Source organism: Gouania willdenowi, chromosome 6 (genome assembly GCF_900634775.1).
Source record: "Gouania willdenowi chromosome 6, fGouWil2.1, whole genome shotgun sequence".
Classification (NCBI taxonomy): domain Eukaryota; kingdom Metazoa; phylum Chordata; class Actinopteri; order Blenniiformes; family Gobiesocidae; genus Gouania; species Gouania willdenowi.
Window position 1 is genome coordinate 65,174,245 of NC_041049.1, and position 13,764 is coordinate 65,188,008.

Consider the following 13,764-nt stretch of genomic DNA (forward strand, 5'->3'; position numbering starts at 1 on the left):
AGAATTAGTTCAAATTCCCCTCAAAACTCTACGGCTGCCATGAAAGTCATGATAACTGCAATCCTTACAGTTTTCCTTAAAATTTTTGTGAAGGAAAGTCTTTCAATGTCTCCCTGGTTATATAATGTGATTGCAGTGTTTCCCTGGTGGAAAGAGGAATCGATCACCTAAAATACCATTTAACTAAGGTAGTTTCTCTTTAGTTAATACGTGGGTGTGAAATCCTGCCTGTGGCTCCCTTCAGAAAAACATTTACTATCAACTTTATTATTACTCCATTCATAGATGCCTACGGTGGTCAGGATGAACAAAGCAAAGGCTAAGTAATGTGTCATTCCATTGCTATGCCGATGAAACGCAGCTCTACATCAGGGCAGAGCCGTCACCCCCTACAGCCCTTTCATCATATCAATCACCAGCCACATTGACAACCTGTCTGGAGGAGAATAAGATGTGGATGAATCTCAACTTCCAAAACCAAAGCCATGCTGGTCGCCACTCAACATCAGGATCAAACATCCCCCATAACCTCTAAAACCTTTGCTGGTCAGGAAATTCTACTCTCCACAGCAATTACCAACCTGGGTGTGAGAATGGATTCTCACATGATGTTTGACACACACATCAAGCATCTGTGAAAGAACTCCTCCTACCACCTGAGGAACTTCACCAAACTCCGTCCCACACTCTCTCTGCCCGACGCTGAAAAACTGGTACATGCCTTTGTCTCCTCCAGGTTAGACTATTGTAATGCTCTCCTCATCGGGATCCCTAGCAAGAGCATTCACAAGCTCCAGTAAATCCAGAACAGCGCTGCAAGGATCCTGATGGGGGTGCGCAAATATGATCATATCAAATCAAAATCAAATCAAATTTTACTTCTAAAGTGCTTTACAACAACCAAAATTGACCAAAGCACTGTACATGATAAAAAATACAATTTAAAAACAGCATAATATATAATTAAAAACAGACCATATCACCCCCATCCTGAAATCATTGCACTGGCTCTCTCTGGAACAAAGGATTGACTATAAGATCTCCCTCATCACCCACCAGTGTGTACACAGAAATGCCCCAGCCTACCAAAAGGAGCTTATCTTATATAGCGCTTTTGTGATACATTTCAATATTGAAATGTCTGAAATTCCTCTTCGTGAAAGCGTAAAAACTTGTTTGCGATATTTGTGTTTTTTCGAAATTCAAGTGTTTCCATTACCAGTTTTTATTGAGCTATTTAGATTTTGCACATTTCCAAGGGTAATAAAAACACAGCTACAAGGATCTGATGCATTCTCACCTTTTAAAACAGTAGAAAAATCAAATTGTCCACATCTCACCATTCAATTTTTAACTTTGACCACCCGCCCTTCCAAGGATCCCTGCACAGTTCTGATCCTAACGCTCAGTTTTTCCTTCTTGTGTTGGTCACAGTCACAGAGCTGAGTGCTGTGAACCTGTGCAGGAAACGAAAGCAAACAGATGGTGTTTGAGTGTCAATCAGATATCCTTTGAATGTGGAATTTGAAACCAAAGTCACAACCTAGAAATAATAAAAAACTTATCTTTGTTCTCTTAGCCATGTTTGTCAAAAGTGAAGAGGCTGAAGGTGATGCAGTTTTCCTGCTGGTGGGTGGTTGCTTTTACTATGAAGGGCTGGTGTAAAAACCCCTGCAGATAATCAAAAAGCAGCTGAAGTCTTCAAAGACTTCAAAGGCACAAATATTTTATCTCATGTCGGAGGGATTAACAAGCTCAGAAAATCATTCTTTAAAGCTACTGAGAGTGAGGGGTGCAGCTCTGAAGAGGAAGGTTCCACAGAATCACTTGTTTCATTTAGTTCAGATAGTATGTAAAGAGTCTTTTATTGTGTGAAAGCTTTGCCTGTCCGTGAGGTTACTGATCTATTGCATAGAAACCCATTGGTCAAAGGCAAGTCAAGCAGCTAAAGGAGCTTCAGGAGCACAGATTGCCAACAAGCATGTGCGATGTAATCATCTCAACATGAAGTGTTCCAGGAACTGCTTCAGCGTTATATCTGAAGTAAAGGAGTCTCTACATATCTTTTGGGGCTGTGGAAAAAGACCCATGCATTTTAGGTAAATCATGCAAAATCTGCAATGAAAGACTCAGGTACTGGTGTAGTATTGGTACTGGACTAGACAAGGCAGTAGTACTGTGTCCAAGTGCCTTTCCCATCTAAAGTCCATGCAGTTTGTCTAGTGTGAGTGGAACTGTGCTTGAGTACAGCACGGTTGGAAGGGATGTGCTTGAGCATGGTACGCTAGGTGTACATTATACAACCCGCAAGACGTGGAGATGACATATGACCATCCTTCCCTTACAACTATAGCAATGGTGCCGTCAAAGGGTTTGCATTGGCCTAATTGTTTTTTTTTTTACAAATTTTAGCAGGGTTGCTCAGTCTAGAACCTAGAAGGAAGGAAATTATAATGCATTTTTATTTTGTTTATTTTAGTTTTATTCAAATTGATTGTGTAAATTTTATTTATTACTATTTTTTGTATCCGATCATGTTTTATTTCATGGTTGCTTTGTCTTTTGAAGTCTGTGTGTGGCTTAAAATCTTCTATCAGAGGAAGTCACTGTTTTATGTGAGGATGTGGAAAACTCGCAAGAGAGACGAGGACAAAAGCACAATGTGTCAAGCTCAGAAAGAATGGAGCGCCCAAAGAGAACACTGCATTCTTTTCAATACTTGGAATTGTAATGAACTCACAAAAGACTGATGATACATGTAGGACATCACAAGCATTAGAAAACTCTTGACATACACTTTTAAGCTTGTAAAGCCTTAGTGCTTGTGTATCAAGTTCGTCCTTGTCATTTTTGTCTCTTTGTTCATCCCAAACTTCTTCTTCTTTGTCGTCTCATTGGCCACGTTTACATGGAAGCTTTAATTCCTCTTTAAAGAGAAATAACAGTTAATTCCTCTTTATTCTGACCTTGTAAACACTTAATTCCAAATGCTAATTTAATTCTGAATTAAACTTAATGCCGAATTAGGTGACTGGTTTACTCCGTTTTTAATTCCAAATTAAATAATTCCTCTTTCTTGTAAACAGCTAACAACACTAAAAGCCGCTTTAAGTTAATTCCAGTTGTTTTGCGCATGTGCAACTTGCGGGATGACGCGCTGGGTGACAACATAATCCAACATGGATTGAGCCAACACTATTTAATGAGCCTTAAAAGACAATGAAAAAAGAGGATGGATTGAGGCATAAACATGCGCACTTTCACACTAAGACCCGGAGACGGAGTAAATGTGTCCCCATAAGTTTATCATTGTAACAGTTGTTAGCTACTATCTTTTACCAAGGAACAACTATTTACTCCTGGTTATTGTTTTTTGGAGTTTTACTGGGCTTTTGTGGGCTTTTCCGTGGACCAAAGTGCATTATTGTCGAGCTGTTGCTTCAAAACTACAACCAAAATAAAGGTGAAAACAGTTCTCATGTGTGGTCTTCTATGTTACAGCCAACGATGAAACGTTTGTTGTGTGCTTCGTGTCCCCGATAGACGTGATCGACTTAATCCGTCATGTTCGCCCGCTGTCCAATCAGAGCCTTCCCAACCCCCAGACCTAAAGCGGAATTAACTAGAGCCGAATTAACCAGTTTTGAATGTAAACCTCAATACGGGAATTACTATTAACATGTTAACACAAAGCAGAACACTTTAAATTGGAATAGTTTAATTCGGATTAACTATTTCCGAAATGACAAAAAACATCATGTAACCATGGCCACTGTGTTTAATGTCAGTTACTTTTTTTCATTTGCTCTTCCTTTCCTTTGATTCTTCTTTGCTTCATCTTCATTTGATTTCTTTCTAGTGCCATACACCCGATGTGAGTCTATAATGTCATACTCGTGCTGCTGTAGCTCAGGTGCTTGAGTGGATTGTCCTCAGATCACATATTTGCGTGTGCCTCAGTGTATTTTCGGCCAAGCCGAACCACAAGTAGCTCCAAATGGAGTGCAAACACCTTCTGTGGCAGCTCCAACACCACTGATGTGAGAGTAAATTGGTTGATGTGACTGACTGTGTGCAGCGCTTTGAGACTGCAAAGGTGGTGGAAAGGTGCTGCAAAAGTTAGGTCACTATCAACCTAGCCTAATTTCCCAGTCGGTGGCTCAGACAGTGAAAGGTTTGGTTGAACGTCTGAGAAAACAGCCCATTTCATCTCAGTTAGATGGACTACAAAGAAGCATTACATTATTTCTTGTACTGAGAATTGAAAGGTCAAAGTCAAACGTGATTTTGTTGATCATGGGCGACCATGACTCTGATAGAAGATTAGTCGTCTTCTGATTGAAATGTTAGGGTGGGTTCTCTATGTGTCGACGTGTCCTTGAAACACTGAACTCTTAGTTGCTCTGGGTTTGGACACATTTAGAAATCCCAATAATAAATAATGTTCGCCCACTGCCTTACTATGTGCAATATCACTCAGTACTGATTTTTTGTACTGTTATCTTGAAGAACATCTATTCTTTTCCCTTAATTTTCCTTTCTGTATTTGTAATTAGCTTTCTTGCTTGTTTGTTCTTTGTGTCTTTGGCTGCTTTTCCCCACTGTGGGATTAAATAAAGTATTTTAATACAAAATAAGCTATGATATGTGATGACACATCACAATCATGACAATCATGTTGTTATCACATTAGACGAAATAGCATTTCAATCTGACATTTTAGTGCTTAGTTACATGTCATCCAGTTCCTTTGACATTAAGAAAACCAGGAACATTACATAGGACAGATTTTGACGCTGCACCATTTCCATGTACATATTCTGACAAGTAATTAGAAGTTTGATTGTTTTTCTCCAGCTTGAGAACAAGAAGATGTTCCCTGTGCTTGTGAAGAACAAGCCTTGAGGCCAAACTCAAATGCTCTTATTGGCTGTGAGAGATGTGACGAATCCAGTGTGACTCAACATCCAACCCATTTAGTAATAAATGGGTTGGATGTTTGTGATGACTGTTATGTATGATCAAATTAGCAATGTTAATCACTCAATGCCTAAGACTAAACAAACCTCGCTAAAAACATATCCCAAATGACAGTTTTGCAAAATATTCCAAAGACTTTTGTAGGGATCTCTAACTGTAGCTACAATAGGTAGAAATAAATAAGTACATTGATTAAAAAAAAAAAAAAGCTCCACAAATGTCAGGGTTTAAAAGTGCTACATGGCTCAAAGCCTGCTTTAATTACAGCTGAGACATTGGTACAATGCATCATTGTGGGGTCAAGGTCTGCGAATCAGTCTCTGATTCATCTAAGTTACCCAGGAGAGCCACCGAACATTAGTTCAGTGATCACACACACGCACGCACGCACGCACGCGCGCACACACACACACACACACCACACACACACACACACACACACACACACACACACACACACACACACACCACACACACACACACACACACACACACACACACACACACACACACACACACACACACACACACACACACACACACACACACACACACACACACACCACACACAAACAAGTGACTGCTGATTAATTTCAACATGGCTCTTTCAATGCCAGGGCACATATGGGTGTGATAACAATTTAATCAAGGCATGCCTGATCTGATTACCTGAAAGTGACCAGCAGAGCAGAAAACAGTGACATAATTTTTGTGTAATTAGAAAGAGAGTTGATCACAAGACATCTCCTCATGTTCACATCACCACACCGTGCTGAGGATGCATCAAGCAAGAGCTTTAAAGCTGCAGTATGTAGAATCCACCCTCTGCTTCGTTTCGAAACCGAGACCGAAACTTAACCTCCTTTACCGGCATCTTTTGTGAACGTTCCTAACGACTCTTTTCCAATAGAGACTAGTGACAAATGTATTTTTCTGGTGTTTTAGAGACTCTAACATGAATGCTCGTATCACTCTGTAGTTACTGTCCTGAGCAGCGGCTGCTGAGTCAGCTCGTCCACACCAGAGAGCTCACACAGTGATCGCTCAGGGCAGAGTGACAATCATTACTAAGCACCCAGACTGTAAAATTAATTCACCTTGAATATGCTTCTCTAAGGTTTACATGTGATTTATCCCATCTGTTCTCACTCTCCATCTGAAACCAGTACGTTGGGCGAACCCTGTACAGTCACAAAGCGGTCCGTTCCTCCAGAGTATGTTTGTGACTTTAGAGACTGTTGCTTCTCCACATCAGTCTGTCATTTACCGCTTCATTTGCCGTGTAATTGTTATGCCTGGCGTCACGATGGAGACTTCTGCTGGAGTGTCTGCCATTGGACTTTTACAATCAGTGGTACGTGAACGTGCCTTACTTCAGTCAAACAACCCATAATAACGCCCAAAACAGCCCATGGAGCACCCACGTTTGTAGAAAGATCCGGCATCGCGCTCCTCGATATATAAACTTTATTTACAGAGCAAGGAGAAGGAGAAGAGATTCACTATCCACTCAGAACACTTTGAATTACAATATGCTCAATGATGATTATGGATTTTTGACCAAATGAAGCAAAAAATAATTACATGTTGCAGCTTTAAGGTCGTGGTTTGTTCCAACAGTACAAGAGCAAATCTGTCAAACCTGACTTACTTTAGTTAAAGTTTAAAGACTCAATGTTTTACCCTACCTGACTCTCTGGAAATCTGGACAAAGGCCTCCACGCCGCTCTCGCCGTAGTTCCCTTCGGAAGCCAGTGTGGAAACATAATTCCAACCCATAGCCATGACGATGTCCAGCATGGCCTGAGCCTGGTACGAGTCGGGAGGAACCACTCGGGAGAAGAAGTCGTAGCGTGTGTTGTCGCTGAGCTCTGGGGCCGTTGAGGCGTAGCTGATCTGAGGAATCTGTGGAGACGCAGGGAGGTCAAAACTACTGAAAGTGATCATGTACTGATACAGTGAGATGTATTACACCATAAATCACTCTGAGAGCTCATTGTTCAATCGCTTACATGCTCCTCCGTGACGAAAATATTAACAGCAACACCATGGTTACTGGAACAGAGCAGGATAGTTGAAATTATAATGACACAAATCTCACAAAAGCCTTTACCACTAGGACCATCTCATGGCTCTCAACAAGTTTTTCTGTGTCCTGTTCATCTGGATTCTAGTTCTTTAATATATTCTGTTCTATTTTTACAGTTACAGTAAGAGAAAATAATATTCTTAATAGGGGGACTACGATTATACATAGTTCAAATACAGTAAATGCACCCAGGGATGGAATGGCCATCTGACGTATCGGGCATCGTCCTGGTGGGCCATCGACCCAAAGTGTGCTACTTTTTTTTATTTTTTTTTGACGAGCAAGTGTAGGCGGACATGGTAACGGCCAATAATGGTTCAAAAGTGGCAAAAATGTGTGAAAAGTGACTAAGGGTAGCTTTAATGAGCAAAATGTGGCAAACAATAGTGAAAAAGGGCAAAAATGTGGAACAAAAAAGGGTAAAATGTTGGGGCAGGGGGTAAAAGAGAACAAGTAGCATTTATTGGGAAAAAGTTAGCTCATTGGGATGAAAACTGGCCAAAAAAAAAGAAAGAAAGAAAAAATTGATAAAATTCTCAAAAAAAACTTGCAAATAATAATAATAATAACAAATAATAGCAAAAAAGGGGTATTTATTGGCAAAAGGAGCAAAAGTCTGAAAAAAGTGTCGGAAAAAGAGCAAAAATGGGACAAAGGAAGTTGCAAAATGTCCAAAGGAAATAGGTTAAAAAGGATTAAAAAGTTCCTCCCTTGTTTTCTATAATAACTAAAATGAAGACATAAAAATCCACATGTTAAGCATTACTGAGTTAATAACAGATTCTACATGATGTCACTGATAATGTTGTGGACTGGTCTGGACAGTAAATACCACCCTTGCACACAGCTAATACTGTATGTTGTGCAAAGAGTTGTCCCCAGTTGGGTTTTTACATAAGGTAATTAATGAGCTAAAATTAAAATAGTAAACACACTAAAATAACGTCATACAACACAAACAACACACATACAATCATCGCAACAGGCTAATAAACGATAATCTTCATAAACCTGCATTACTCAGTACACCAAACACATAGGCCTACTACAGACTTGACGAGAAATGTGTGGATTTTGAATTGTACACTTTTGTCTTGATGCTTTGCTTTTTGGGTATAACTATAGACTTGGCTGCTACCCCCTTCATCATCAGCTTTGTGAAACTGTGAGCTACTACATAGGTACTGAATAGTCGTAAAGGTTACCAGTTAGAAAAACACTAGGCTAAAATAATAAGTAATAAGTAGCTTAAAGAGGTAGGAAATGTTTAAGTTTCAACATGAAACACTTTATTTCTCCTAATTTGTGCTATTGTTTCATTTTTATTACATTTCCTAGACAATCGTTTGTGCTATTTTACTAGCTACTAACAAAAAACGTTTAACTAACCGTAAAACATGTGACATTTGTACAATTTAACCATTATGTCATATTTTATTAAAATACGCTTTGCGTTTTTAAAAATATATCTTATATATATCATATTATATATAACATACCACTGACCATACACCAGATCTGCAACACTTAAAACCATTTGTCACAATGTTTCAGTGAAAATAAACATTTAAAGATGGTTAATTTAATACTAAAGCTTTATCAGCAGTATTTGCATTTCCTAAGTAATAACTACCTATATCTGTTATCTGTATTTATCTTTGTGACTTTGAATCCTTGAAAGTAAATCAGATTTCAATGGTGACAAGAGTGGTTTAGAATAAACTGTTTGTTATTCAAACAAACTTATTTAGTGTTGTCCAGCCCTGACGCAATCAACCAGTTTATAGGTAAACATACTGTTTATTAAATACTTGTAATCAACTTTGAATACAGTCACAGTAAAAGTTGTCTACCTTGACTTCGAAAACATCTCACAGTCAATTCCAGGAGATTTAAACAGACTGTGGCCAAGCTTTAAATCTTAAACCCTTTACATTTCCAGTGTCCGCTCTTTTGTCAGATTGGAGTTACTGAGGCCGACTCTGTGCATTAGAGGGGCGGATCAAGTCATAGATCGCGAAGCAGGCAGGCCGACAGGCCCGGCAGGGCTGGATAATGGTCCTTTAGAGAAGGATTGAAGGGTTGATTGATTTCACTTCAGGCAAAGGACAGCGTGTCGGGCCGAGTGTGGTCCGGCTGCTCATCAGGATTCATTGAGGAGGAGGAGGAGGGAGGAAGATGGAGGGCCAGGGGCATGACAGCAATACAAATGTCACTCAGCTCCGGTTGTTCTGTGACAGGCAGCAAATTAAAGGCCAGTACTGTAAATGCAAACCTGTCGGAGGGCTGACGCTATCAGTGCCCTGCAGCTGTAGCACGTCTCCAAGGAAGTGAAGTTTCCTCCTCCAGAAACAAATACAAAGAATACACTGCATTTGACTTTCTGTAAGCGTTTACACCTTTAAAAACTTTTAACTCAGCCCTGCACCAGGTGGCTGAAAGTTATCATGAAAAAAACAGGAAATAAATGGAAAATTGGTAAATGGACTTGATTCATATCGAGCTCGTCTGCCTACACTGAAGTCGTCCTAAAGCTCTTTACAATACCCAGTTATCAACTCATTCACTTCACTTATGCAAGGCACTGGTCAACCACTGGTTTAGTGTCTTGCCCAAGGACACTTCGACAGGTATAGACTGGGATCAAACACCCAACCTCTCGATCAGAAGACAACCCCTCTACCACCTGAGCCACGATCGCCCTAAATAAATAAATAATTAAATACAGTAACTAAGGAAATGCCAGCCCTCACTAGTGACCACTGCATATTTTTGTATATGTATTTTAGCGTTTGATTTACACCACGCAATAGCTGCGTTTCCATTACCCTTGAAAATGCACAAAATCTAAATAGCGCAATACAAATTGGTAATGGAAACACCTGAATTTAGAAAGAAAACACTCAAATATTGCAAAAAAGTTTTTACGCTTTCATGAGGAGGAATTTCAGAAGTTTCAATCTTGAAATGTGTTGCAAAAGCACTTTTTCTGCTAATACACATCACATGATGTGACGTACCTGGTCACATGACCACTTCTCTTTGAGAAAACATTGGCATGATACGTGTAAACAGAAGAGTAGACCGGGACATTTCTTAGCATTATACTTAAAAATCCTTATTCCCAAATTAGACGTGAAACAACAAAGGAATACAGAGTGTTAGAAGGAGCTTTGGAGAGTCCATCTTCCTGCAGCGAAGTCTCACAGGATGAGATTTGAGAATGCTGTTGTTACACTTTTTTAATGAATGAAATAAATAATAAAATGAAATGAAATGAGATTTCACGGGAAATCAACAACCTTCAATTGAAACACGTTGAAAGCGCAATTGTACTTTGTCGACATTCAGGAACATTGCTTTTATTTAGCAAAAATCTGTAATGAAACACAGATAGTGATTCTGCACCTGATTGTGTGTGTTTGCATATTGATTGAAATGAGAAGACTAACTTTAATCCATAATTCAAAGAACACACACAAACAGCTATGGTCACAAAAAGGAGCTACAGAAGAATACAATAAGGACTCACCATTAGCATTAATGATGCATTACACAGTGAATGCACAGCAGCAGCAGCAATCAATGCTCAGTTAGATGTAGAGCCATTAAAACACGTATTAACACATGCTGTGTCTTTCTTTAAAGGACCCTACTGCGTTTGCTTCTTTCATGTTTCAGCCCATTTGTCGTGAATTATACATCGCGACAGGATGTAGGGTTTTTTCTTTGACTTCAGAGGTAAAAGTACACTACAGCTGAAAGCTGTGGATAGAGAGCTCAATTGTAGTAAATTACATCACACACTAACACTGGCGGTGGAAGGATTGACAGCTTTAGACTAATTTCCAATAAGGTACTTGGTGCTTTTCTCGCCACAGGCAAATTTACTGCTTTTGTCATTTAGAAACCCTGCTATTTATTTTGAAGCATACACACTTCTTTTTAAAATACAAATGACATTGCTGAAATGAAAATATGTTTTATTATGAAGCTTGAATTCTACTCGCTATAAACGAATTTCAATATGTACAAACATGAGACGTGACTGACGTGTGCGCTCATACTCGGTGCAGAAACCATGTTGTTTACTTACTGTATGTGAGGCTTAAAAAAATTGAAAGATGGCAATGAATGAACAGCTGTTAAGGCTAGAAAATAGTTTGTAGTATGTAGAAAGCTTGACACCTGAGGACGTGGCCGCTTATTTAAGGAACATTTTAAGTACAGGTGAACGATTGCGGGACCGAGTGGTCAGCCGATGTGCTCTCCTGGCTCGATGTTCAACGGCCAAACATTTATACATATCTGATAGAAAAACCCAGTGTATATACAAAAAAAAAACAAACAACAAACTGAAAAGCATTAAGTCTCTAGATGCTTATAACTACTAGGTAGGCTGCTGTACTCCTGTTAACAAAGGATTTCGTGTATTTCCACGTATTCTGATCAGTTTTACCGCATGAGTTTCCATCTCTACATTAAGTCTCATCCTCACTGTCCCACATGTGCAAATCAGTCCATTTACAGCTTTTTATGGTCACTTTTTACTGAATCCAGACTGAGATAGCACTCCGTCCGCTCCCCATGCGCCATCGCCTCAGCAGTGATTACGTTGACACGATCGCTTCTGAACAAACGTAACTTTATGCTGTTTTTTTCTATCATAAACCGGCTGATGTTTTACTTTATCCGGAATTTTTCAGTGCTGTGTGTCAGATACATCAGCTGTCAGCCTCTGTTTGATAGCATGCAACCATAAGTCTCGTCTATTCTTCTGAAAAGGGTGCCCACCAGCCGGTATGTTGTCAAATTTAAGTCCTGGATTCTTTGTATTCCTATTTGTACAATCAACAACGCAACACGATGGCATTGTGTTGTTTTAGAAGAAAAGAAATGTGTTTCAATCTCGTGCCGATGCTAGTACAATGCAGTTCTCCAATTGTTGTGCACCGAGTCTGCGCAAGCATATTTAGTATGCATACGTCACATGAAATGGGTCTATTCGTCATTTAAAATAAAAGGAGTGACTTAGAGTTCATGGGCAGTGCCATCTACTGAGTAAAAATGTGAACTGCATAATAATTGTACCCAAAGCCTAACCCACGAAACGAGCTGTAAATGGACTGGTGTGTGCACTGAGGAGGAGCAGGTATTTGTAAATGCTTCTACAAACTCACTGGAATAACAAAGTTGTGAATAATTTAATGTGGACATACAAAAAAATAAACCTGGGACACATGACAAACGTTGCTGAGACAAAGCCAGAAATAGACTCCTGTTCACTGTTTTGTTTTTCCATATCTTTAGATTTATAACTCGTCAAAAATGAGCAGTTTGTAGCTTTAAAATCACAATCTCAATGCAAAGTGATAGCAACCTAACATTCAGGTAGGCTGTAAGACCTTTCGTGATGAACAACTACATTTCTTGGAAAGCAACTAACATTAAGGACTGTTCGGAACAAAGTGGTTCAAAGACACGGACGGTGCGACACCGGGGCTATTGGGGGCTATAGCCCCGTCAGGAATTTGTATAGCCCCAGTTAAGTTCCTTGAGCTTTTTATTTAATATTTTGAAGTATTTCTATTAATTTATTGAGTTAAAAAACATTAAAAAGTTCACAAGTAGCCCTTTTGTTACAATCCAGTAGCTGCTGTATCCGATTCAATGGGGCCCATTGATTGACATATACTATAGCGTGTGTGTGAAGAGAAGGGAAGGGCAGGGGAGTATTTTTCATACATCATTTTAGGGTTAGCTAGCAGTCCGATGCAATGTATCATTTTGTAATTAAGAAAAAAAAAAAATGAAGAAAATGAAGACCAAGAATCCATCTCTCAGGGAGCCTCTACGCGTTTCTGTCTCCTTCGCTTCATGTGAGCGCAGTTTTTATTTGACCAAATTCAGTTAAAACTACATTTATATCTCACATGATGTGTTGAACACCTTCTTTTCCTGAAGATAAAAATGAGAAACTCCTTATAAAAGTAATAGTATTGAAATAAAAAATCTCCACCACCACATTTCAATCCCACACCCCCTGAGTGCGATCAGGGCCTGCCTTCCCACCAGGCAATCTAGGTGGCCACCAAGGGTGCTATCTGCTTTACGATCACTATAAATGTTTTCTCTTCATTAAATATTAATATTAAAAATCTATAAAATATTTGTATTTATCTTATTTCAATTCTAGTTCAGTTTCATATAATTATATTGTGTTGTTTGCACATTGTGTTCATTGGTTTTAAGATTTGTGTTACTGACAAGTAAAACCAAACAGGACAGTAGAAATATCCTGGCACTTTCCATCCATCCATTTGCAGACCTGCTTGTTCCTGTTTTAAAGGGTCGCAGGGGCGGGGGTACACTCTGGACAGGGCGCCAGTCTAACGCAGGACAACACACAGACAGACAAACAACCACTCACACATTCACTCCGACAGGCAATTTAGAGGCTCCAATCAGCCGACTAACACTCATGTTTTTGGATTGTGGGAGGAAGCCGGAGTACCCTGAGGAAACCCACGCAGCACGGGGAGAACATGCAAACTCCACACACAAAGGACCCAAGTGTCCACCCCAAGTCCACTCCTGCCCAGGGCACCGAATCACCTAAAGCCGGCCCTGGGTACAATGGATGGATGGATGGATGGATGGATGGATGGATGGATGGATGGATGGATGAATGGATG

At 39.7% G+C, this 13,764-nt stretch overlaps 1 protein-coding gene across 1 annotated transcript in view; it reads right to left on the minus strand.

Moving 5' to 3' along the window:
* Positions 1 to 13,764, minus strand: part of grm8b (glutamate receptor, metabotropic 8b) — a 146,870-nt gene that overhangs the window by 84,820 nt on the left and 48,286 nt on the right. The window contains exon 3 of the mRNA XM_028450538.1: positions 6,669 to 6,885. Within this exon, the coding sequence (XP_028306339.1) occupies positions 6,669 to 6,885 (217 nt within the window). The remainder of the gene's footprint in view (positions 1 to 6,668; positions 6,886 to 13,764) is intronic.